Raw genomic sequence first — 25,863 nt, forward strand, 5'->3', positions numbered from 1 at the left:
CTACATTTTCCACCCATTCATTCTTAAGTGGATAATGATAATCATTTGGAGTTTATTCTGAACTAGTATCCATGAGAACAAGCTATAAAAAAAATCAATAAGTTGACCCTTTATATTTCAGCCACCCAGCGCTGTGTGTGTCTTTTGTCTGGACAGAAGGGTTTCAAATGAGTTCCAGATGCATTTGGTAGGGCTCCCTCACCCCCTGCAACTAAAATGTCTCTCATGGGAGTGCAGAGACTGAAATAACACACAAACACAATGACAGTCTGGGGAGATCTTGTACATGAAACGTTCAGTAGGTTTTTACAACCAAAAAAGAACAATAGTGAATTAACAAATCGAAAATACTAGTGGTGTATGACCTACAAGTATGTGATTATATTGATCTCTTGTTGATATTTAATATCCTTAATGAACTATTTGAATCTATGGAAGGAAGTGGAAAGATGTTTCTTACATTAATATGGTATAAGAACATCTTAAATCTGAATGGAACTACCAGTACAAGTCATTCCATAATTGATCATGCATATAGATGAGATAAAACCCACAAAGTAATCTCCATTATGTTTAACATGAAAACACTTTATTCGTCATGTCGTATATCATTTAATTGAAAACAAATCGATAAAAAGGAACCGTTACAGTTTGAAACTCCTATCACTAGCTACATGAACTTTCACTTGAACCAGGACTGATATTGAATGGTTTATAGATATATCCATCTTGTTTCTTCCCCAAACTTAAATCATGAGATTATTATCATAACATTCTATACAACATTTAAATAGAAACACAAAAATCACAAGTCTATATTAGTTTCCTGCTACTGAGATGGGTGGTTTAATGTAATGTGTTGTAGCATACTAGCATGCACTGTGACTAGGCAAAATCAAAATATAGCTCATTGACTGTGTAACTTGAAAACAAAGGTCTATTCTAAAAGCCTTGCATTGCGCATCACATTGGTCATCCCTTCATTATGAGCTCGTATAGAATACAGAACCATCAACTCCTAGAAAGTGCATGACACATTTCAGAGCTAATAGGTGTAACTCTTGAGGAGATACAATAATAACACAATAATATTAGTCTTAATATTAGTCTCTTTTCAAATCTGGAAAAAGGGCTACAATGTTTTATTACAGTCATAACAATAGGAAAGATTTGGATAGATGAGCATTTACATAGCACTTCAATTACACTATCAAACAGGTACTTTATGCTATTGGTTCTGAATAAATACACAAAGGCATAAATAAATAAATACACCAAGCACTGTTGATTTTCCTCAAACACACGCAAATGCGTGCAAATACACACACACGCGCGCTAATAGAGACACACACACACACACACTTAGCTGTGGGTGACCCAGCTAACATAATTTGAGCACAATTCCTTTGTCTGCCAAATGAACAGAAATGCAATGGTTCCTTGGATCAGTCTAATACTTTGCGCACACACTGCTCCCATTTAGTGGTCAGAATCTAAATTGCACCTGGGCTGGAATAATACATTATGGCCTTTCTCTTGCATTTCAAAGATGATGGTACAAAAAAACTGTTTTTTTCTTTCTTTGTATTATCTTTTACCAGATCTAATGTTATATTCTCCTACATTCCTTTAACATTTCCACAAACTTCCTTTTGTGTGTTTCCTTTCAAATGGTACCAAGAATATGCACATGCTTGCTTCAGGGCCTGAGCTACAGGCAGTTAGATTTTGGCATGTCATTGTAGGCAAAAATGGGAAAAAAGTGGCCAATTCATAAGAGGTTTTAATCTGATATGAGAATTCTCTTTCATTCAGTGTGAGGAAAATAAGATGTATTATGTATATTTGCTTCTCACAGTTGACGTCAGTCAAACTCAAACACATCAAACACAGCATCAAAGGTGAACACTGGTAGCTATTGTCTCCTGCAGCGTTCACAAGATACCTTTCAAAGCATTTTGAACATCTCAATTGCTTTTATTTCTCTGCAAGTCTCCAATTAATTCCAAAAGTATGTAAGAGCATGAGGAAAACAGTTATTCACCTTCAATTTGAATCCCTGTGTTCTTTCTCTATCCCCTTGTACATCAAAAGCTTGGAAAGCTTTCAGCGCTCATTCCCCTGTTCTCCTTAACTCTCTCACAGGCAGATCTAAGTAGTTACATTTAATAGTTAAACTGTCTATTAAATAAGCCTTAAGCAATTGCAGTGTCAAGTATAAAATGATAGGTACAAGAAGGTGGTGACAATTTGATTTCGAAGCTCTTAGTGAGGTTTAACAATGGACAGCATGAATCTACAAAATCAGTATTCTACACAGAGACAAGCACAACAGGCTAACATCTGATGGGCAGACTCGCTAGAGAAAGACGAGACAAACCTGTAGTGAAGGGATGGTGCCATGCATGTATAGAAAATCTGGTGTGAGTGTTTGTGTGTTTCTGTTCTCCATCTTTTACTGAGGGAGGTTTTACGAAAACGTTACCCCAGAAAGCACTGATCCTATCCCATTGGTCCCCTAGAGAGATGTCTTGTTGATGTCAACCTTGACTGGAAGTGGTCCTGCCTCCTCGCTCTCCTCTGGTTGGTCGATAGCTACAGCAATCACAGGGGTCAGATGGTAGGGGTTGACCTTCTGGACGTCATCAAGAAACTCCTTGTCTCCGTTGATGCTCAGCTGGAAAAAGGAATCAGTTATTCATTCAAATCGATAGAAATGTTCCCATTGTCTCTAGGAGTAATTCCCGCACAGGTAAACACATGTCAATTAAGATAACACTTGAGTGAGTTAACAATTAAAGATGCAGTCCGGGATCTTAAGCACTAACATATCATAAAATGTTTTTTGTTTTTTTGTGAGACATACAGTGGCAAGAAAAAGTAAGTGAACCCATTAGAATTATCTGGATTTCTGCATAAATTGGTCATAAAATTTCATCTGATCTTCATCTAAGTCGCAACAACAGACAAACACAGTCTGCTTAAACTAATAACACACAAATTATTGGATTTTTCTTGTCTATATTGAATACATAATTTAAACATTCACAGTGTACGTAGGTTGGAAAAAGTATGTGAACCCCCAGGCTAATGACCTCTCCAAAAGCTATTTGGAGTCAGAAGTCAGCTAACCTGGAGTCCAATCAATGAGACGAGATTGGAGTTGGATAGAACTGCCTTGCCCTAGAAAAAACACTCACCAAATTTGAGTTTGCTAGAAGAAGCATTGCCTGATGTGAACCATGCCTTGAACAAAAGAGATCTCAGAAGACCTAAGATTAAGAATTGACTTGCATAAAGCTGGAAAGGGTTACAAAAGTATCTCTAAAAGCCTTGATGTTCATCAGTCCACGGTTAGACAAATTGTCTATAAATGGAGAAAGTTACGGTAAGACAAGTTCAGCACTGTTGCAACTCTCCCTAGGAGTGGCCGTCCTGCGAAGATGACTGCAAGAGCACAGTGCAGAATGTTCAATGACATTAAGAAGAATCCTAGAGTGTCAGCTTAACATCTCTGTTGACGAGTCTACGATACGTAAAACACTCATGAAGAAGGGTGTTCATGGGAGGACACCACGGAAGAAGCCACTGCTGTCCAAAAAAAACATTGCTGCACGTCTGAAGTTCGCAAAAGAGCATCTGGATGTTCCACAGTGTTACTGGAAAAATATTCTATGGACAGATTAAACTAAAATTGAGTTTTTTGGAAGGAACACACCACACTATGTGTGGAGAAAAAATGGCACAGCACACCAACATCAAAACCTCATCCCAACTTTAAAGTATGGTAGAGGGAGCATCATGGTTTGGAGCTGCTTTGCGGCCTCTGGGCCTGGACAGCTTGCGATCATCTACGGAAAAATTAATTTCCAAGTTTAGACAGACATTTTGCAGGAGAATGTAAGGCTATCTATCAGCCAATTGAAGCTCAACGGAAGTTGGGTGATGCAACAGGACAACAACTCAAAACACAGAATGAAATCAACAACAGAAGAAAATACACCTACTGGAGTGGCGCAGTCAGAGTCCTGACCTCAACCTGATTGAGATGCTGTGGCATGACCTCAAGAGAGCGGTTCACACCAGGCATCCCAAGAACATTGTTGAACTGAAACAGTTTTGTAAAGAGGAATGGTCAAAAAGTCTTCATGACCATTGTGCAGGTCTGATCCGCAACTACAGAAAACGTTTGGTTGAGGTTATTTAATGGAGGGTCAACCAGTTACTAAATCCAAGGGTTCACATACTTTTCCCACCCTGCACTATGAATGTTTCCACGGAGTGTTCAATAAAGAGACGAAAACATATAATTGTTTGTGTGTTATTAGTTTAAGCAGACTGTGTTTGTCTATTGTTGTGACTTAGATGAAAATCAGATAAAATTGTATGACCAATGTGTTTACCTGTGTTTTGATGTGCTGTTCAGGTGCAGTGACAAGGCTGGCACAGCTCAACCACAACATCACCATGATGGACAGGAAGAGACAGGCAGCCAAGATCCAACGAGGCAGCCCAGAACGCCTGAGAGAAAGGGGAGGATTAGGTAATGATACAGGCAATACAACTCAGAGGACCTCTAAATCAGAGGGCCCAAATGGGTTGATATGGGCAGATGACTATTCTTGTTCAATATCTCTTCACCTTGACATGCATCCCAGGAAGTCATGTTCAGCGGTTAGGTCTTCTGTATGTTGCTGGACTGCTGGGTGCTTGCCCTTGCCTCCCGCCTTGGCTGCTACCTTCTCCCCATGTCCTTTCACACCTGCACACGAGGTGAATACTAATGAGCAACAGACTTTATGAGGAAGTGTAACAAATGTAACCTAATTTCACCCCTCTGGAGATCAATAAAGCATAATCAATTCAATGTAATCCTCCTTTAATGCATTGTATACTATATATTCTACAGCAGGGGTCCCCAACTACATTCAGCTGCGGGCCCATTTTTCTTCAGCAGATGATCCGGGGGCTGGAACATAATTTTCTAATAATTTGTACACTGCAAATTGACCGCAAGAAGCACAAACGGATATAGTATTTGACAAAAACATTATACTTTCAAACGTTGTTTACATTGGGATACGATCACATCTCTATTTCTGAGTGGAAATACTTGAGAACAGATTTCCAAAGTTAAAATAACTTGGAGCTGATTTCCTGGTGTTTTGACAGTCTTTTATGTCCAACAATGACAAACGAGTTTTGTTTTGTTTTTGCAAATTAAACAAATAAATTCACCCCCGGGCCAAATTCGGCTCACAGGCCACAAGTTGGGGAACCCTGTCCTACAGGTCTTATGATGTTTTGTACATTATGGATGTCAGTGTGTGACAGAGCTGCATGCCACCATGGGGTCTCACCATGGGGTCTCTGTGTGTGGGAGTGAATCTGTGGCCAGGGCTTGTCTGCCACATTGGAACGGGGGGCCTGCAGCTCCGGCAGAGTGTACTCGATCTCCGGCTGGCTCTGGGAGGAACAACAAACAAAGTCAATTCAGGATCTAGTAATTACATGCAGTAATTTCACTGAGAAAGAGACAGAAAATGAACAGTGAGGTTAAGCCTGGACTAAGAATACTCAATGAACAGCTAAACGACAGAGAGAAATAGACATACCTGTAGACTTAGGTATAGAGAATACTGCCAAATTAACTCAAACAAAAAGGGGACTTGCTCATTATAGGAGAACATTGTATTTTCACATAATGTGTTCTGTTGCAAGCCAGGCACTGTATACCTCAGCCATCTGTAAAATGAAGACAGATGAACTTCCAAACGGTACAAAACTGTAATAATCTATTCACACCTTATAATGGCAGTTCAGGTGTAGATTCTAATGAGCAGATTGTATTGATTGTTCTTTGGCACACCAGTGGAGTTTTAAATCAGCATTTCTTTCTCTCTTACTTCATTTAAGGACACCCTTGTTGCCCATTGCGGAGTCTGTCGGTTGGCTGCTCAAGAGCACCACCATTTACCCTCTCTGAGGGGAGTGAAAAGGCCACTTGACTGGAGAAAGTGTCTGAAAAAAGGCCTTAAAAACAGTGTCCTACAGTATGTGAGCGAATATGTATCACTTGTGTGAAGACAGACTTAATCCCTGTGTACACACACACACACACACACTCTCTCGGCAGAGGCATTATTGTGCCTTTCATTATGGGGACAGTGTTTTTGGCTTACCCTGGAGAACTCATTAAAATCGGATTTTGGTTACCCTCTACTGAACCTTTCCCAACAACAAGACACAGGCAGCATCAGCGCTCGGCGCTCTCAGCAGAAGGAGGACTGCAAGGGGATCGATGTATGCATCGGCGGCTTGATGTTGTTTTCTTCTAAACGGACGAAGCAGGCGTTTAGCTGGTCCAGGAGCGAAGTGTCGGTGTCTGGCCTTCCCTTTATAATCCGTGATTGTCTGGAGTCCCTGCCACATACTTCTCGTGTCTGAGCCGTTGAATGGTGACCCCACTTTGTTCTTGTACTGCCGTCTTGCCTCTTTGATTGCCTTACAGAGGTCGTAGCTGCACTTCCATGTTCCCAGTCACCTTGAATGCGGTGATTCATACTTTCAGTTTTGTACGAATTCTGCCATCTATCCACGTTTTCTGGTTTTGATAAATTCTAATCGGCAGAGTGGGAACAACATCCTCTATGGAATTCCAGATAAACCCAATTACCGAGTCAGTGTAGAGATTAGAGGTCGACCGATTATGATTTTTCAACGCAGATACCGGTTATTGGAGGACCAAAAAAAGTCGATACCGATTAATCGGCCGATTTTTAAACATTTATTTGTAATAATGACAATTACAACAATACTGAATGAACACTTATTTTAACTTAATATAATACATCAATAAAATCAATTTAGCCTCAAATAAATAATGTAACATGTTAAATTTGGGTTAAATAATGCAAAAACAAAGTGTTGGAGAAGAAAGTAAAAGTGCAATATGTGCCATGTAAGAAAGCTAACGTTTACGTTCCTTGCTCAGAACATGAGAACATATGAAAGCTGGTGGTTCCTTTTAACATGAGTCTTCAATATTCCCAGGTAAGAAGTTTTAGGTTGTAGTTATTATAGGAATTATAGGACTATTTCTCTCTATACCATTTGTATTTCATTAACCTTTGACTATTGGATGTTCTTATAGGCACTTTAGTATTGCCAGTGTAACAGTATAGCTTCCGTCCCTCTCCTCGCTCCTCCCTGGGCTCGAACCAGCAACACAACGACAACAGCCACCCTTGAAGCAGCGTTACTCATGCAGAGCAAGGGGAACAACTACTCCAAGTCTCAGAGCGAGTGACGTTTGAAACGCTATTAGCGCGCACCCCGCTAACTAGCTAGCCATTTCACATCGGTTACACCAGCCTCATCTCGGGAGTTGATAGGCTTGAAGTCACAAACAGCGCAATACTTGACGCACACCGAAGAGCTGCTGGCAAAACGCACTAAAGTGCTGTTTGAATGAATGCTTACGAACCTGCTGCTGCCTACCACCGCTTGGTCAGATACTTGTATGCTTGTATGCTCAGTCAGATTATATGCAACGCAGGACACGCTAGATAAACTAGTAATATCATCAACCATGTGTAGTTAACTAGTGATTATGATTGATTGTTTTTTAAAAGATAAGTTTAATAGGTAGCAACTTACCTTGGCTTACTGCATTCGCGTAACAGGCAGTCTCCTTGTGGAGTGCAACGAGAGGCAGGTGGTTATTGCGTTGGACTAGTTAACTGTAAGGTTGCAAGATTGCATCTCCCGAGCTGACAAGGTGAAAATCTGTCATTCTGCCCCTGAACGAGGCAGTTCACCCACCGTTCCTAGGCCGTCATTGAAATTAAGAACGTGTTAACGGACTTGCCTAGTTAAATAAAGATTAAATAAAGGTGTTACAATATATATATCTATATTTTTAAGTCGGCCAAATCGGTGTCCAAAAATACCGATTTCCGATTTGTATGAAAACTTGAAATAGGCCCTAATTAATCGTCCATTCCAGACCTCTAGTAGAGATGGGTTAGCTGACAAAGTCACGAAAACGATGCGCACTTTCAATGGGGCAAAAGTTGTTTTCTGGAGGACCAGATAGCTAGCAACAATGACAATAAACTGCCATGTGGGGAATCGCAAGTGACTCGTTTCATCTTGTTTTGAGGTGTTTTGACTGATTTCATGTCAGTGCTAATATGTAAAAAAAAACACTAGCTCGCTAATCAACAGCTCGCTAATCAACAACTGTAAAGATGTATTTGAGACAAGTGCTCACTGTGCAAATGTCTTTATGTTTTCAATAAACATTGGAGACAATGATAATGAACAAAAATAGAAACACAACATGGAACAATTTCAAAGATTTTACTGAGTTAAAGTTAAAGTAAGGAAATCAGTCAATTTCAATAAATTCATTAGGCCCTAATCTATAGATTTCACATGACTGGGAATACAGATATGCAACTGTTGGTCACAGACACCTGAAAACTAATGTAGGAGCGTGAATCAGAAAACCAGTCAGTGTGACACATCTCCTTCACATAGAGTTGATCAGGTTGTTGTGGAATTTGGAACGTTGTCCCACTCCTCTTCAATCGCTGTACAAAGTTGCTGGATACTGGCGGGAACTGGAACACGCTGTCATACACATCCATCCAGAGCATCCCAAACATGTTCAATGGGTGACATGTCTGGTGAGTATGCAGGCCATGGAAGAACTGGGACATTTTCAGCTTCCAGGAATTGTGTACAGATCCTTGCGACATGGGACCATGTATTATCATGCTAAAACATGGCACGACAATGGGCCTCAGGATCTTGTCATGGTCTCTCTGTGCATTAATATTGTCATAGATAAAATGCAATTGTGTTCATTGTCCGTAGCTTATGCCTGCACATACCATAATCCCACCACCACCATGGGGCACTCTGTTCACAACAGCACACTGCTCACCCACACGACGCCATACGCCATCTGCCTGGTACAGTTGAAACCGGGATTCATCCGTGAAGAACACACTTTTCCAGCATGCTAGTGGCCATCGAAGGTGAGCATTTGCCCCCTAAAGTCAGTTACAAAGCCTAACTGCAGTCAGGTCAAGACCCTGTTGAGGATGACAACCATGCAGATGAGCTTCCCTGAGACAGTGTCTGACAGTTTGTGCAGAAATTGTTCAGTTGTGCAAATGTTTCATCAGCTGTCAGGGTGGCTGGTCTCAGATGATCCCGCAGGTGAAGAACCCGGATGTGGAGGTTTTTGGCTGGCGTTGTTACACATGGTCTGCGGTTGTGAGGCCGGTAGGATGTACTGCCAAATTCTTTAAAATGACGTTGGAGGCGGCTTATGGAAAATTAAATGAACATTAGATTCTCTGGACGTTCCTGCAGTCGGCATGCCAATTGCACACTCCCTCAAAACTTGAGACATCTGTAGCATTGTGTTGTGTGACAAAACTGCACATTTTAGAGTGGCCTTTTATTGACCCCTGCACAAGGTGGACCTGTGTAATGATCATGCTGTTTAATCAGCTTCTTGATATGCCACACCTGTCAGGTGGATGGATTATCTTGGCAAAGGAGAAATGCTCACTAACAGGGAAGTAAACACATTTGTGCACAAAATGTGAAACAAATAAGCTTTTTGTGCATGTGGAAATGTTCTGGGATATTTTATTTAAGCTCATGAAATATGGTACCAACACTTTACGTTGCGTTTATATTTTTGTTCAGTGTAGTTTACATGTTGTCAACAATCTATGCCAAGGGCGTCTGTTTTGCCCCATAGTTGCATGCTCCGTTGATACTATTCTCAGAGGCGACCTGGAACATTTCCCAGTCCGCATGATGAAAACAATCTTGAAGCATAGATTCCGATTGGTCAGACCAACGATAAACAGTCCTTACCACAGGAGCTTCCTGTTTAAGTTTCTGCCTATAGGTGGTGAGGAGCAGAATGGAGACGTGATCTGTTTTGCCGAAGGAAAGGCGGGGGAGGGCAATGATCCAGTAAGGCTGCCGGCCCAGAAGGCATCCCAAGCCGTGTCCTCAGAGCATGTGCAGACCAGCTGGCTAAAGTGTTTACGGACATATTCAATCTCTCCATATCCCAGTCTGTTGTCACCACTTGCTTAAAGATGTTCACCATTGTTCCTGTACCCAAGAAAGCAAAGGTGTCACGTCCTGACCATTGAAAACCTGTATTTTCTATGGTAGAGTAGGTCAGGGCGTGACTAGGGTTTTTTGTTCTAGTTTATATTTTCTATGTGGGGTTCTAGGTTTGACTTTCTATGTTGGTGATTTGTATGATTCCCAATTAGAGGCAGCTGGTTATCGTTGTCTCTAATTGGGGATCATACTTAAGTAGCATTTTTTTCCACCTGTGGGTTATGGGATATTGTTTATGTATAGTGTGTTTGAACACTACGTAGTCACGGGTCTTTGTAAGTTTTGTTATTTTGTTTCCAGTTTCACTTATTCATTAAAAGATGTGGAACTATACTCACGCTGTGCCTTGGTCCGATCATTATTACGAACGACGGGACAGAAGGTAACTGAACTAAATTACTATCGCCCCGTAGCTCTCACTTCTGTCATCATGAAGTGCTTTGAGAGGCTAGTTAAGGACTATATAATCTCCACCTTACCTGACACCCTAGACCCACTACAATTCGCATATCGCTCCAACAGATCTGCGGACAACAGTCACTATTGCATTGCACTGCCCTATGTAAGAATGCTGTTCATCAACTACAGCTCAGCCTTCAAAGCCATAGTGCCCTCCCAGCTCATCAATCTTAGGGCCTTTGGTCTGAACCCCTCCCTGTGCAACTGGGTCCTGGACTTCCTGACGGGCTGACCCCAAGTGGTGAAGGCAGGTAACAACACCACCACACTGATCCTTGACACGTGGGCCCCACAGGGGTGCGTGCTGCTCAGCCCCCTCCTATACTATCTGTTCACCCATGACTGCGTGGCCATTCACGTCTCCAATTCAATCATCAAGTTTGCTGACCAGACTGGTCACAAGAAAGAAACGTTGATTTCGGACGTTTGAAAAGGTTCTGAGGATGTCAATATATGGCTCCCCCCAACCCCCCAAAATGATGGCAGAGCACTAGGCTCAGAGCCAGAGTACGCTGCTTAGACGATTACGCCACAGCAGTTTACAATTCTCTAGCAAGCAGGGAGAGTACTTGATGTTTTATGCCTTCCCCAAACCATAGCCCTAACCTTAACCACTCAGAATGAATACCTAAACTTAACCCTTTGAGTTGTTTCTGTAACCACGCAGAATTAACACTGTAACCAAGCTGAATTAACACTGTAACCAAGCTGAATTAACACTGTAACCAAGCTGAATTAACACTGTAACCAAGCTGAATTAAAGTGTAAAAAGAAAAAAGACGTGCCTCCAATTACGGCAAATTCCTAAGTGAAACTATAAGATCAGGTTGTGGTGACGACAGTTGTAGGCCTGATTGTAGCTCCCTCCAGTAACCAATAAGATCAGGTTGTGGTGACGACAGTTGTAGGCCTGATTGTAGCTCCCTCCAGTAACCAATAAGATCAGGTTGTGGTGACGACAGTTGTAGGCCTGATTGTAGCTCCCTCCAGTAACCAATAAGATCAGGTTGTGGTGACGACAGTTGTAGGCCTGATTGTAGCTCCCTCCAGTAACCAATAAGATCAGGTTGTGGTGACGACAGTTGTAGGCCTGATTGTAGCTCCCTCCAGTAACCAATAAGATCAGGTTGTGGTGACGACAGTTGTAGGCCTGATTGTAGCTCCCTCCAGTAACCAATAAGATCAGGTTGTGGTGACGACAGTGGTAGGCCTGATTGTAACTCCCTCCAGTAACCAAGAAGATCAGGTTGTGGTGACGACAGTTGTAGGCCTGATTGTAGCTCCCTCCAGTAACCAATAAGATCAGGTTGTGGTGACGACAGTGGTAGGCCTGATTGTAGCTCCCTCCAGTAACCAATAAGGTCAGGTTGTGGTGACGACAGTGATAGGCCTGATTGTAACTCCCTCCAGTAACCAATAAGATCAGGTTGTGGTGACGACAGTTGTAGGCCTGATTGTAGCTCCCTCCAGTAACCAATAAGATCAGGTTGTGGTGACGACAGTTGTAGGCCTGATTGTAGCTCCCTCCAGTAACCAATAAGATCAGGTTGTGGTGACGACAGTTGTAGGCCTGATTGTTGCTCCCTCCAGTAACCAATACCTCATTGGCTGCTTATTACAGAAGGGAGGAAATCAAAAACTACACACTTCATATTCCTGGCATGAATTCACACTTCTTATTCCTGGCATGAATTCACACTTCTTATTCCTGGCATGAATTCACACTTCATCCTTAATTATTATAACGTTACCATCCTAACATACACGTTTCAACCGTTAGGAACTACACCGAAGACACAAAAAACCTAGCTAACACAGCGTTGGACTGCCTTCACTCCATAAGTGTGTTTCTACGATAATAATCCCCGTTACAACAGTTCTTAGCAAGTTCAGCTTGTCCATTTCCCCCGCATTGCGAACACAGAAACAATTCAAAGAAAAACAATGACAGACTGACAGGTTAACTGTTTGTTACACTGACTACCAACAACGATGAGACAGCCTACTGGGAGGAGGTGAGATCCCTGGTGAAGTGGTGCAAGGAAAATAACTTCTCCCGCAACGTCAAGAAAACGAAGGAGCTAATTGTGGACTACAGGAGACCGCAGAGAGAGCACACCCCCATCCACATCGATTGGGGCCGCAGTGGAGACGGTCAAAAGCTCCAATTTCCTAGGAGTGCACATCACTGACAACCTGAAATGATCCCTTCACACAGCATGGTGAAATAGGCGCAACAACTCTTCTTCAATCTCAGGAGGCTAAAACCTCAAACTTCTACAGATGCACCATTGAGAGCATCCTGTTGGGCTGTATCACTGCCTAGTACAGCAATTGCACCATCCACAATCGCAGGGCTCTCCACCTCTATATAAGGTATCAGAGGAAGGCCCAAAATATTGCCGAAGACCCCAGCCACCCAAGTATAGACTGTTCACTTTGGTACCGTCTGGCAAACAGGCTCCGAGACAGCTTCAACCCCCAAGCCATAAGACTGCTAAATAGCCAGACTGCTATAAATAGTAAATTAATGGAACCCAAACTAGAGTAAATCAGTGCAGCTATCTTGCACTGACCCCAGACGCACTCACTAGTGCAGGGCTATCCAACCCTGTTTATGGAGAGCTACCCTAATGTAGGTTTTTGCTCCATCCTCAGCTGTAACTAACCTCATTCAACTAATCAACCAAGTAATTATTAGAATCAGGTGTGCTAGATTAGAGTTGGAGCGAAAACCTACAGGATGGTAACTCTCCAGGAACAGGGTTGGAGAGCCCTTCACTAGATTATATATACACACCATCTACACACTCACTCACACACATTACATTGACACTCCCACACAAACCCACACACATTTACATACACACACACACACATAACACACACACACTTTTACACTCATCATTTGCTGCTGCTACTCTGTTCTTTGTTTTACTCTTATTATTCTCTATCCTGATGCCCAGTCACTGTACCCTGGGCAGTGACTGGCTCGTGGTAATTCTATTTGCTCCGTTCTAGCCATTATTATGAGCCGCTCTCCCTTCAGTAGCCTCCTGTGATATCTACCTGAAATACCTCGTACCTCTGCACATTGATCTGGTACTGGTATTCCCTGTATATAGCTCCACATTGATCTGGTACTGGTACTCCCTGTATATAGCTCCACATTGATCTGGTACTGGTACTCCTTGTATATAGCTCCACATTGATCTGGTACTGGTACTCCCTGTATATAGCTCCACATTGATCTGGTACTGGTACTCCCTGTATATAGTTCCACATTGATCTGGTACTGGTCCTCTCTGTATATAGCTCCACATTGATCTGGTACTGGTACTCCCTGTATATAGCTCCACATTGATCTGGTACTCCCTGTATATAGCTCCACATTGATAAGGTACTGGTTCTACCTGTATATAGCTCCACATTGATCTGGTACTGGTACTCCTTGTATATAGCTCCACATTGATCTGGTACTGGTACTCCCTGTATATAGCTCCACATTGATCTGGTACTGGTACTCCCTGTATTTAGCTCCACATTGATCTGGTACTGGTACTCCTTGTATATAGTTTCACATTGATCTGGTACTGGTACTCCCTGTATATAGCTCCACATTGATCTGGTACTGGTACTCCCTGTATATAGTTCCACATTGATCTGGTACTGGTACTCTCTGTATATAGCTCCACATTGATCTGGTACTCCCTGTATATAGTTCCACATTGATCTGGTACTGGTACTCTCTGTATATAGCTCCACATTGATCTGGTACTCCCTGTATATAGCTCCACGTTGATCTGGTACTCCCTGTATATAGCTCCACATTGATCTGGTACTGGTACTCCCTGTATATAGCTCCACATTGATCTGGTACTGGTACTCCCTGTATATAGCTCCACATTGATCGGGTACTGGTACTCCCTGTATATAGCTCCACATTGATCTGTTACTCCCCGTATATAGCTCCACATTGATAAGGTACTGGTTCTATCTGTATATAGCTCCACATTGATCTGGTACTGGTACTCCCTGTATATAGCTCCACATTGATCTGGTACTGGTTCTATCTGTATATAGCTCCACATTGATCTGGTACTGGTACTCCTTGTATATAGCTCCACATTGATCTGGTACTGGTACTCCCTGTATATAGCTCCACATTGATCTGGTACTGGTACTCCTTGTATATAGCTCCACATTGATCTGGTACTGGTTCTATCTGTATATAGCTCCACATTGACTGGTACTGGTACTCCCTGTATATAGCTCCACATTGATCTGGTACTGGTACTCCTTGTATATAGCTCCACATTGATCTGGTACTGGTACTCCTTGTATATAGTTCCACATTGATCTGGTACTGGTACTCCTTGTATATAGTTTCACATTGATCTGGTACTGGTACTCCCTGTATATAGCTCCACATTGATCTGGTACTCCCTGTATATAGCTCCACATTGATCTGGTACTGGTACTCCCTGTATATAGCTCCACATTGATCTGGTACTCCTTGTATACAGCTCCACATTGATCTGGTACGGGTACTCCTTGTATATATCTCCACAATGATCTGGTACTGGTACTCCCTGTATATAGCTCCACATTGATCTGGTACTCCTTGTATACAGCTCCACATTGATCTGGTACTCCTTGTATATAGCTCCACATTGATCTGGTACTGGTACTCCTTGTATACAGCTCCAAATTGATCTGGTACTGGTACTCCTTGTATACAGCTCCACATTGATCTGGTACTGGTACTCCTTGTATATAGCTCCACATTGATCTGGTACTGGCACTCCCTGTATATAGCTCCACATTTATCTGGTACTGGCACTCCCTGTATATAGCTCCACATTGATCTGGTACTGGTACTCCCTGTATACAGCTCCACATTGATCTGGTACTCCCTGTATATAGCTCCACATTGATCTGGTACTGGCACTCCCTGTATATAGCTCCACATTGATCTGGTACTGGTACTCCTTGTATATAGCTCCATTCTTGTGTATTTTCTTTTATTCCATTCTTGTGTTACTTTTATTTTTAAACTCTGCATCGTTGGGAAGGGCACGTAAGCAAGCATTTCAGGGTAGTCTACACCAGTTGTATTCGGCTCATGTGACAAGTCAAATTTAATTTGATTTAATTTGACACTTTCTGCCCTCCAGGACATCTACAGCAGCAGGAAGGCCAAGAAGATTATCAAGGACCTCAGGCACTTCTAGAAAGCGGATACAGTACAGGTGCACCGAGAGACTGAGAAACAGCTTCTATCTCCCAAGCCATCAGACTGTTAAAAAGTCACCACTAGCCGGCCTCCACCCAGTACCCTGCCCTGAACAGTTCTAGCCGGCCTCCACCCAGTACCCTGCCCTGAACAGTTCTAGCCGGCCTCCACCCAGTACCCTGCCCTGAACAGTTCTAGCCGGCCTCCACCCAGTACCCTGCCCTGAACAGTTCTAGCCGGCCTCCACCCAGTACCCTGCTCTGAACAGTTCTAGCCGGCTACCACCCGGTTCTCTAACCTGCACCTTAAAGACTGCTGCCCTATGTACATAGTCATTGAACACTGGTCACTTTAATAATGTTTACATACTGTTTCACCCACTTTATATGAATACACTGTATTCTAGTCATGGCTCATCCTATATAACATATTTTTGTATTTTTCTGGATTATATGTGTATTGTTGTTTTTATTGCTAGGTATTACTGCACTGTTGGAGCTAGAAACACAAGCATTTGCTGCACCTGCGATAACATCTGCAAATCTTTATACGACACCAATAAACTTTTATTTTATTTGTATTGGAGTTAAGACTCTTTGCTGGTGAGTGATTCTGACATATCAGCTGATCAATAGAAATAGCCTTTAAGAAGTTGTAATGTCTCACTGTAGCACCAAAACAAATCAGCAAAGTATCTGATCAGCCTATCCTCTCTTCATTGATGGAAAATAGATCAGATTTAATGACATAAGTCAATAGTTATGAAAACTGAAAATAAAAATTACCAGTCAGCGTTTGACTAGTCTACAGGTCAATGAAATTGAGTTCATTAGAGTCAAAACACATCTCAAACAAAAAAGAGAAAACGAAACAAGCAGAAAATAAATTACACCCAATGTAGTTATTTAACGATGACATGCAGTAAGTATGTCATCCCTTTTGCCATCAGAACAGCCTAAATTTGTTGGGGCATGGTGTCGAAAGCATTCTGCAGGGATGGATGCTGGCCCATGCTTCCCACATTTGTGTCAAGTTAGATGGATGTCCTTTGGGTGGTGGACATTCTTGATACTACGGGAAACTGTTGAGCATGAAAAACCCAGTAGCGTTGCAGTTCTTGACACAAACCGTTGCGCCTAGCACCTATTACCATACCCCGTTCAAAGGCACTTCCCATGTTTTCTTTGAACCTTTTGTGTCTTGCCCATTCACCCTCTGAATGGCACACATACACAATCCATGTCTCAATTGTCTCAAGACATAAACATCCTTCTTTAACCTGTCTCCTCCCCTTCATCTACACTGATTGAAGTGGATTTAACAAGTGACATCAATAAGGGATCATAGCTTTCACCTGGATTCACCTGGTCAGTCTATGTCATGGAAAGAGCAGGTGTTGCTAATGTTTTGTACACTCAGTGGATGTGTTTTGTACACTCTGGATGTGGTAGACAATAAGGCTTGGTCTTACAAAAGGTCATAGATATTCAGACAAAAATATTGTTATTTTCAAAGTCATTTCCCAACCAGTAGTATCTGTTGGATCCAGATGTAACATTGGGAGGAAAGGCAAAAGGAAGAGAAGAGTGAACATCTAAGGATGTTAGTAGTTATTGGCTGCCGACAGGGGAGATCTTGCCATCAGTAAAAGTAGGCCTGCCTCCTGATATACATCTGTCATGCATTATGGCACAGAATGTCAAAGGTGCTCTGGTTATAGAAACACAGAAAGCAACAGGGAGGAGGGATCCTTTTCCAAATGAACAATCTCCCTTCCCTTATTTGGTATTTTTGGGTTATTTGGGGGCACTTTTTTTTTAGGAAGGGGGATTTCATAGATGTACATTTCTCCCTGTTTCCTTCAAGGGGGGACCCTGCATAGTGTGCATATTGGACACTGAAAGAATTTAAACAAGACTCCAACCCCATTTCCAAACAAGCGCTCTTCCCCAATCAGTGATGAGAGGGCCACATCGGCTGTGTTTACTCCCGCTCAGCCCAGAGGAAACCGCTTGATTCTCCCTGATTACCTTGGAGGAGCACTCCTGAAACACTCGGAGGCTGGGATGGCATGAATAAGTGTGATTAAGAAGGAGGCTGCCACTTAACCCAAGTCAAATGTGGGCAGGAGAGGGATGGATGTTCCCAGAGCTGGAACTCAGCCCACTCTCTGAGAGACAGCTAAAAGGAGCTGAAGGGAGAATCTGCCGCTTGCGGGACTGGGACTCAGACTGCCTCCCTCAGACACAGGTGGCTTGCCTGGAGCAATCAGAGAAGCTGCTCTTATCACAGTTGCATCCAAATGCACAAACTTTTTGGAAATATGAGTGTTTATCCCACATTGATATAGAACCCAGATGGTCTTTGTGTGCTATGTTAGCCCTCGGAGCTAATTCCCAAAAGTAATAGACAAGGTATCAATCTCCAGACGTTTGTGTGACTCAATACCACATTAGCCCTGTATGCTAAAGCCTAGATAACTCTTGGAATTAGAGTGTTATTTTGGGTATTACCTTAGCAAAATACACCTACTTTTGCTGCTTAGTGAAGTAAAAGTCATATTTTCTCAAATGACTGATTAACTTAAGGAGAGCACAAGTAATTCCACTGTGAACTAATTCAAATAGAAATCCCTTTGCCCAAATAAACTTCTTATACTGAACACTGCATCAAGCGCCATTCATTCCACAAGGTGGCTCTCTAACAAACTCTTAAACTCAGAGGAACTTGATAATCAATTTGTTTTGGTCCGATTCACTTCAGCTCCAGTAGTGCACTGTGTTGCCTTGTATGGCCCTCTTTGGGAACGTACTAAAACTGCTACATAACGTGGATAAACTGCTACCACAGTGGGTCTCTTAACTTTTTCCTGTTTGTTTTGTATCACGCCTAAGGCTACGAGTCACCGTGGTCCTCTTAACTGAGTCCATACACCCTGACTTCCTACCCAGCCCTCTGCTCTGCAGAACCCACTCATTCTGAACATCTGCAGTAGTGATTAGTATTGCAGAGGTGGCTTGGCTTCTCTTTCAGCTGTCCCTCAGCCTTAGTGTTTTTTGGTTTCTTTACCCCCAGTTAATCTGTCAAGAGGGTGGCAGTCAGCCAGATGCCCACTAAACGCAGGCCTGTGGCAGCCAGCTCAGAGCCTGTGATGCCCACTAAACACACGCATCCATCCATCACCCCTAAGGCTAAAGAAAAATAATCATGAAGACTGTTGTTTTCATCATTTCATGTTGTCTCACTACGTCTCTTTTTATGACTGGATTTACAGATCTCTGTAGTCCTTCTATATTCAGCCAGCCTGTCTTGACTTAGCCGTCACCGATAAAGTAAATATGTAGAGTACTGATCCCACACCCTTTCCCCCTAATGTCTGAGGCAAGTTCACCTTTGTAGCCCCCGAAGTTTGAGTTACAGCTGTACCCTGGAGTGAAAGACACTCCCAAAACTAATCCCAGCACCCCTAAGAGTCACTGAGTTGTGTGTAACTTGAGTCCTGTCTGCCGAACCCTGACAGTGTCTTACCTGGAAGACGAGCACCTTGCCATCATCGGCCTGCAGGTAGAAGGTCCAGGTAGAGGAGATGAAGCTCTGAGCAGAGCTGACGATGTCGTTACACCAGCTGGACACGGTGTCCATGACGGAGGGGGGCATGGGACGGTGGGCCATGGCCTTCAACTGCAGGTAATAAAAGGTGGAACTGTTGAGTTTAGGTGCATTTATTTAATATGGCAAAGTCATGTGAAGTGAGAGTGTGAAGGTGTGTGGGGGGCAAAGGGGGGCGTGTAAAAGTGGATGTGAAAGAGAGAGACCGTGTAAATCCAATGCACATTCCTCGTCGTTTGAGGGGTGCAAAATCCATTTGTCACTTAAATCTCGCTAGATGAATTACTTACATTTTATTGTTGAGACTCTTTTATACTCTTGTTTGTGCCTGTCAATTTTTTTCCGTTAACCTTACGACCGTGTAAATGTTTCTAAATAACCTATCAAACACACCACAGTAATGGCTGAAATATGCTCAGTGGAATACATTGTCTTTCCGTTGAATCTATAAGAACGCTAAAGCTTCGCCTGGGATTTAACGTACCGTCTCAACACTTACATTACAAGAAAGAGAAGATCGCTTTATTTTCATGAGTGTTCATTTTTTGTGGGATTTAAAACAGTAATAATTTAACAGTGGAAATGTTTACAAATTAAATGCAATGAAATAAAAAGCAATTTCCAAAAATGAACACACATATTATAGTGATATTATGTCTGATCTTGCAAACAATGTAACGTATGTTTAGATACAGTGCATTCGAAAGAATTCAGACCCCTTGACTTTATCCACATTTTGTTGCAGACAATTCTAAAATTGGTTAAATAAAAAAAATTCTCATCAAACTACACACAATACCCCATAATGACAAAGCAAAAACAGGTTTCGAGAAATGATTGCTTATTTAAAAAACTGAAATACCTTATTTACATAACTATTCAGACCATTTGCTATGAGACTCCAAATTGAGCTCAGGTGCATCCTGTTTCCGTTGATCATCCTTGAGATGTTTCTACAACTTGATTGGAGTCCACCTGTGTTAAATTCAATTGATTGGAAATGATTTGGAAAGGCACACACCTGTCTATATACAGTGGTGTAAAGTACTTAAGAACAAATACTTTAAAGTACTACTTAAGTAGCTTTTTGGGATATCTGTACTAAACTTTACTATTTATATTTTTGACAACTTTTACTTTTACTTCACTACATTCCTAAAGAAAATCATGCACTTTTTACTCCATACATTTTCCCTGACACACAAAAGTACGCATTACATTATGAATGCTTAGCAGGACAGAAAAGTGGTCCAATTCAAGCACTTATCAAGAGCACATTGCTGGTCATCACTACTGCATTGGATCTGGTGGACTCTAAACCTAAACACACATGCTTAGTTTGTAGATGATGTCTAAGTGTTGGAGTGTGCCCCTGGCTATAAGTAAATTTAAAAAACAAGAAAATTGTGCCGTCTGGTTTGCTTAATCTAAGGAATTTGAAATAATTTATACTCTTACTTTTACTTTTGATACTTAAGTACATTTTAGCAATTACATAGACTTTTGATACTTAAGTACATTTAAAACCAAATACTTTTAGACTTTTACTCAAATAGCATTTTACTGGTTGACTTTCATTTTTACTTGAGTCATTTTCTATTAACTATATTTACATTTACTCCAGTATGACAATTGGGTACTTTTTCCACCATTGTCTATATAAGGTCCCACAGTTGACGGCGCATGTCAGAGCAAAAACCAAGCCATGGGGTCGATGGAATTGTCCGTAGAGCACCGAGACAGTATTCTGTTGAGGCACAGATCTGGGAAAGAGTACCAAAAAATGTCTGCAGCATTGAAGGTCCTCAAGAACACAGTGGCCTCCATCATTCTTAAATGGAAGAAGTTTGGAACCACCAAGATTCTTCCTAGAGCTGGCCGCCCGGCCAAACTGAGCAATCTGGGGAGAAGGGCCTTTGTCAGGGAGGTGACCAAGAACCCGATGGTCGCTCTGACAGAGCTTCATAGTTCCTCTGTGGAGATAGGAGAACCTTCTAGAAGGACAACCATCTCTGCAGCACTACACAAATCTGGTAGAGTGGCCAGACAAAAGCCACTCCTCAATAAAAGGCACATGAAGGCACACTTGGAGTTTGCCAAAAGGAACCTAAAGACTCTCAGACCATGAGAAACAAGATTCTCTGGTCTGATGAAACCAAATTGAACATTTTGGTCTGAATGCCAAGTGTCACGTCTGGAGAAAACCTGGGACCATCCCTTAGGTGATGGCCCAGCCAGTTCCCGGACTTGAACTCAATCGAACATCTCTGGAGAGACCTGAAAATAGCTGTGCAGTGAAGCGCCCCATCCAACCTGACAGAGATTGAGAGGATCTGCAGAGAACAATGGGAGAAACTCCCCAAATACAGGTATGCGAAGCTTGTAGCATGACACCCAAGAAGACTCGAGGTTGTAATCGCTGCCAAAGGTGCTTAAACAAAGTGCTGAGTAAAGGGTTTGAATACTTATGTAAATGTGATATTTACGGGGGGGGTTACATAGACAGGTGTGTGCCTTTCCAAATCATGTCCAATCAATTGAATTTGAACTCTAATTAAGTTGTAGAAACATCTGAAGGATGATCAATGGAAACAGTATGCACCTGAGCTCAATTTCGAGTCTCATAGCAAAGGGTCTGAATACTTATGTCAATAAGGTATTTCAGTTTTTTCTTTTGTAATAAATATGCAAACATTTCTCAAAACCTGTTCGACCTATCAATTTTGAGATGTGCGGGTATTTTGGTCCATTATTAGTATTAGTATTTTCAAAAGGTAAAAACAAAAATGTCAAAATCTTGATGAAAATGTATATTTTCTTTAGTTTACCATACTACCGTTATCAAAATATTTATGAATTTTAACCACTTGAGACATCGCTACATTTGCATACTTTAATTCAATGTTTCAGAAACATTTTAATATAAAAACGTATATTATTTGTGTCTACATTCAACTGGTAAAAGCTGATTGTGATATAATTAAGATATATATTTTTTAAATCCCTATTAGTGTGTAGTACCTGGCCTTAAAACCTTATAACAATTTTGATGACTGTTGCTAGTGTGAATGTATGAGGGTGTATAAGGGTATATGAGTGTGTGTGTGTGTGTGTGTGTGTGTGTGTGTGTGTGTGTGTGTGTGTGTGTGTGTGTGTGTGTGTGTGTGTGTGTGTGTGTGTGTGTGTGTGTCTGTGTGTGTCTGTGTGTGTCTGTGCGTGCGTGCGTTTTACTGAATTCCTAGTGACCATGCTCACCTTCCTCCTCTTGATCTCAGGTTCAGAAGGCTGGCTGGCACAGCCGGTGCTGCAGGCCTCCTGCTCCAGCAGCTTGCTGTACGCTTCCTGGCAGGCTACAGAGAAAGAGAGGCAGAGAGAGATAGGGGGAGAGAGATAGGGGGAGAGAGATAGGGGGAGAGAGATAGGCGGAGAGAGATAGGGGGAGAGAGATAGGGGGAGAGAGATGGGAGGGCACAGGAGAGAAAGGACAGAGAGACAAGATAAACAGATAGGGAGGGAGAAAATACAGCATCTGTCATTGCATCCCTATTCACCCCTCCCTACAGTCATCCATATCAGAACATTTGGGCAACTGCTGCCACATGGCACATGAAATGCCTACTAGCAAATTAGACGTGTTTTCTGGCTTTGAAGCACAGCTTGGGATAGTTCTCTGCAAAGATAAAACCCAGGGTCAAAGTCATTTAACCGTACTATAACAACATCTTGAAGTGGATCACAGGTAGGACCTCTGCTCTTGGTGATAGGCTGCCCTGTAGTATCTACCTGGCTTCATTGAGACCCCACCCTGTGAGTCAGGCTGCCTTACCTCCTTGACACTCCTCTCTGCTGGTGTTGAAGCCGGCATTTCCATTCACAAACTGGCAGATGGAGTAAAGACGGCAACCACGGTGACAGGCATTCAGAATGGAGTCCTTCAGGATAACAATAAAACATAGCAGCTAAATATGCTATGACCACAGAAATATTTATATTGTCCATGACAATGTACTTTAAGCAAATGTATAACTTGATTTTAATTGTATTTCAGTTTTTCTAATATATATGTCAAATGAGTTAAGGTGTTATAAGGCACAAGTTGAGGCACAAGATGGACTGAGAAATGTGGTTGTCTCACCTAAGCTATGAATGCACTAACTCTAAGTTGTGTCTGCTAAATAACTCAAATGTAAATGTAAAATATTGCAAATGCCTGGGAATGTGATGAGTGAAGAATTACAATCACTTGGTCACTGTTTTCTACAAGCCTGGTTCTAATACAGAAGAACTAAACAGCGTCCCCAAGCGACTGACACGGGAACGTGATAGACAAAGAGATCCCCATGTCCGACGACCCCTGTCCGACGATTTACTTTACAGGCGTAGTTACAGTATCATGCGAATAATCGTTTCAATGAACTGCTTTATTCCGTGTTCATTGTGTGTCTAGCGGGACATTATTCTGGCCAAGGATTTACGGTTCCTTTGTATAGGTAGTTATTTGCTTACTCCACAGTGGCAATTACAGTCCCATCTTGAATAAAATAAACATCTGTTCAAGCACTATTTGTCACTACGGTTCTTATCTGTTCCAATAATATGCGCACATCAAAGGCATACATTAGGGCCTATAGGCTGGTGCAGTGTTCTGAAAACAGGTCATTCCGCATAGTTCATGGTGATCCATTTTGCTGCTCTGCTCCGCCCTGCATGATGTCTGAACCACACCTGAGCAGAGCTGAGGCGATGAGTAGGTGGGAAAATAACAACCTTGCCAAGAGACTAATCCATTACTAAGCTACAATCATTTTTCAAATTGTACATAATTTAAGTTGTTTTAAACATGGATATTGTAATAATTTTGCTATTATTTACATATCCTGCATATTGTGGTTCATGGACAAATACATATTTCAGCTCACAATGAGGCAACCAGGAAATCATGCGAGTGCAATAGACTCTATTAGAGAAGGCTACCATCTGCTTGGTTGGGTGCCCTCACAGCGATTTTATGACTGGATTTAATATAAACATCCAGGCATTATCTAATGAATAGACATTTGTGTAAATAAATCCTGATGAAGTAGGTGGAGTAGCCATGCTATTTTGAGAGTGGAGGACCAGAGCTGTGAGAATGCGTCATAAAACGATAATTTCGGCCTAACTGTCCAAGATAATTTCCACTCAGTTCTTGAAATGAAGATAGGTAGCGTTGCGTACTGATGTTGCAATATTAGGATAAGCATGCCAATTAGTAAAATGATGGGCCTTCGTTACGGATAGGCCATATTACATTTACAAGTGATTGCCAGAATTGAAAGTTTAAAGGGACATCTATCGATATTCGATATACCGTATTCAATTTCGTATACAGTCGTCGAAATGTAAGCACTTACTATGGCAGTTATTCAAGCACGAAAATATACTTTTCTGTCACATTTATATTTAACCTAAAATACTCTGCTTTTCTGCTATTCATGAATGATGTATTTAGCCTATAGTTTCCAAGTATCACTTACTTTAGCTGGGCTTTTGTTTTTGACGGTGATCTGGCATTGCTTTTTGCAGTAATTGATGTCGCCTAGTTGATTGTCAAATAGATCAGAAGACGCAGCTGCCAGCCCCGCCAGAAGCAGCGAGACGACAGCGGAGACACCGCACACCCTGCAGCCGAACTGAACCATTTTAAAGCCGGATTAGATCACCACAGTCTGGGCGAACACTGGCGCTTTTAGTGGACTCTGAGCTTCTCAGTTGGATGACGCTTCTACCCGATTTCTATCTGCTTCGGTAATATTGTGCTATGGTTTTGTGGTGTCGTCACTCCAAAAATCATCACGCTCACGCTGCTGCGCGCCCCCTCTTTGTGCGCTCTGCACTCCACAGTGAAAATTCACTGCAGCGCATAGGCCCACTGCTAGCATTCATACATTGTATGATGGAATGTCTATATCATGGTAAAATAAAATATACAGTATCCTATTTTCACTTAGATATAGTCTATCTGTTATTTAACCAGTCTGTAAGATAATCGTTATCATTCCTTCCCCCCCCTTTTTTACAAGGCCTCAGTAAATAAGAGAAGGCGATTAAATTATTGCAGTAATGATTATTATTGCAGTAATGAAAATAGGCCTAACAATGTTTAATGTACGCAAAACATCACAATTCAACTGGTAACTAAAACATCACAATTCAACTGGTAACTAATTAATGCACGAGGGGGTGGGGTATCTGGCCAATATAAGATGGCTAAGGGCTGTTCTTACGCATGACTCAACATGGAGTGCCTGGATACAGCCCTTAGCCGTGGTATATTGGCCATATTCCACAAAACCCCGAGGTGCTTTATTGCTATCATGAACTGGTTACCAACGCAATTAGAATAGTACCCGTGG

General features: G+C 42.0%; 1 protein-coding gene across 1 annotated transcript; it reads right to left on the reverse strand.

Annotated features, from left to right (window-relative positions):
- Positions 1 to 567: 567 nt before the first annotated feature.
- LOC109897862 (transmembrane protein 59) lies at positions 568 to 25,393 on the reverse strand. The gene is made up of 8 exons (XM_020492476.2): positions 24,985 to 25,393; positions 23,295 to 23,400; positions 22,724 to 22,818; positions 19,388 to 19,540; positions 5,361 to 5,466; positions 4,642 to 4,762; positions 4,404 to 4,521; positions 568 to 2,677 (listed from the first exon to the last, which is right to left on the reverse strand). The coding sequence occupies exons 1-8, from the start codon at positions 25,147 to 25,149 to the stop codon at positions 2,519 to 2,521; spliced, it is 1,023 nt and encodes a 340-aa protein (XP_020348065.2). The 5' UTR covers positions 25,150 to 25,393; the 3' UTR covers positions 568 to 2,518.
- Positions 25,394 to 25,863: the final 470 nt, after the last annotated feature.

The sequence above is a fragment of the Oncorhynchus kisutch genome, linkage group LG10 (genome assembly GCF_002021735.2).
Source record: "Oncorhynchus kisutch isolate 150728-3 linkage group LG10, Okis_V2, whole genome shotgun sequence".
NCBI classification, from domain to species: domain Eukaryota; kingdom Metazoa; phylum Chordata; class Actinopteri; order Salmoniformes; family Salmonidae; genus Oncorhynchus; species Oncorhynchus kisutch.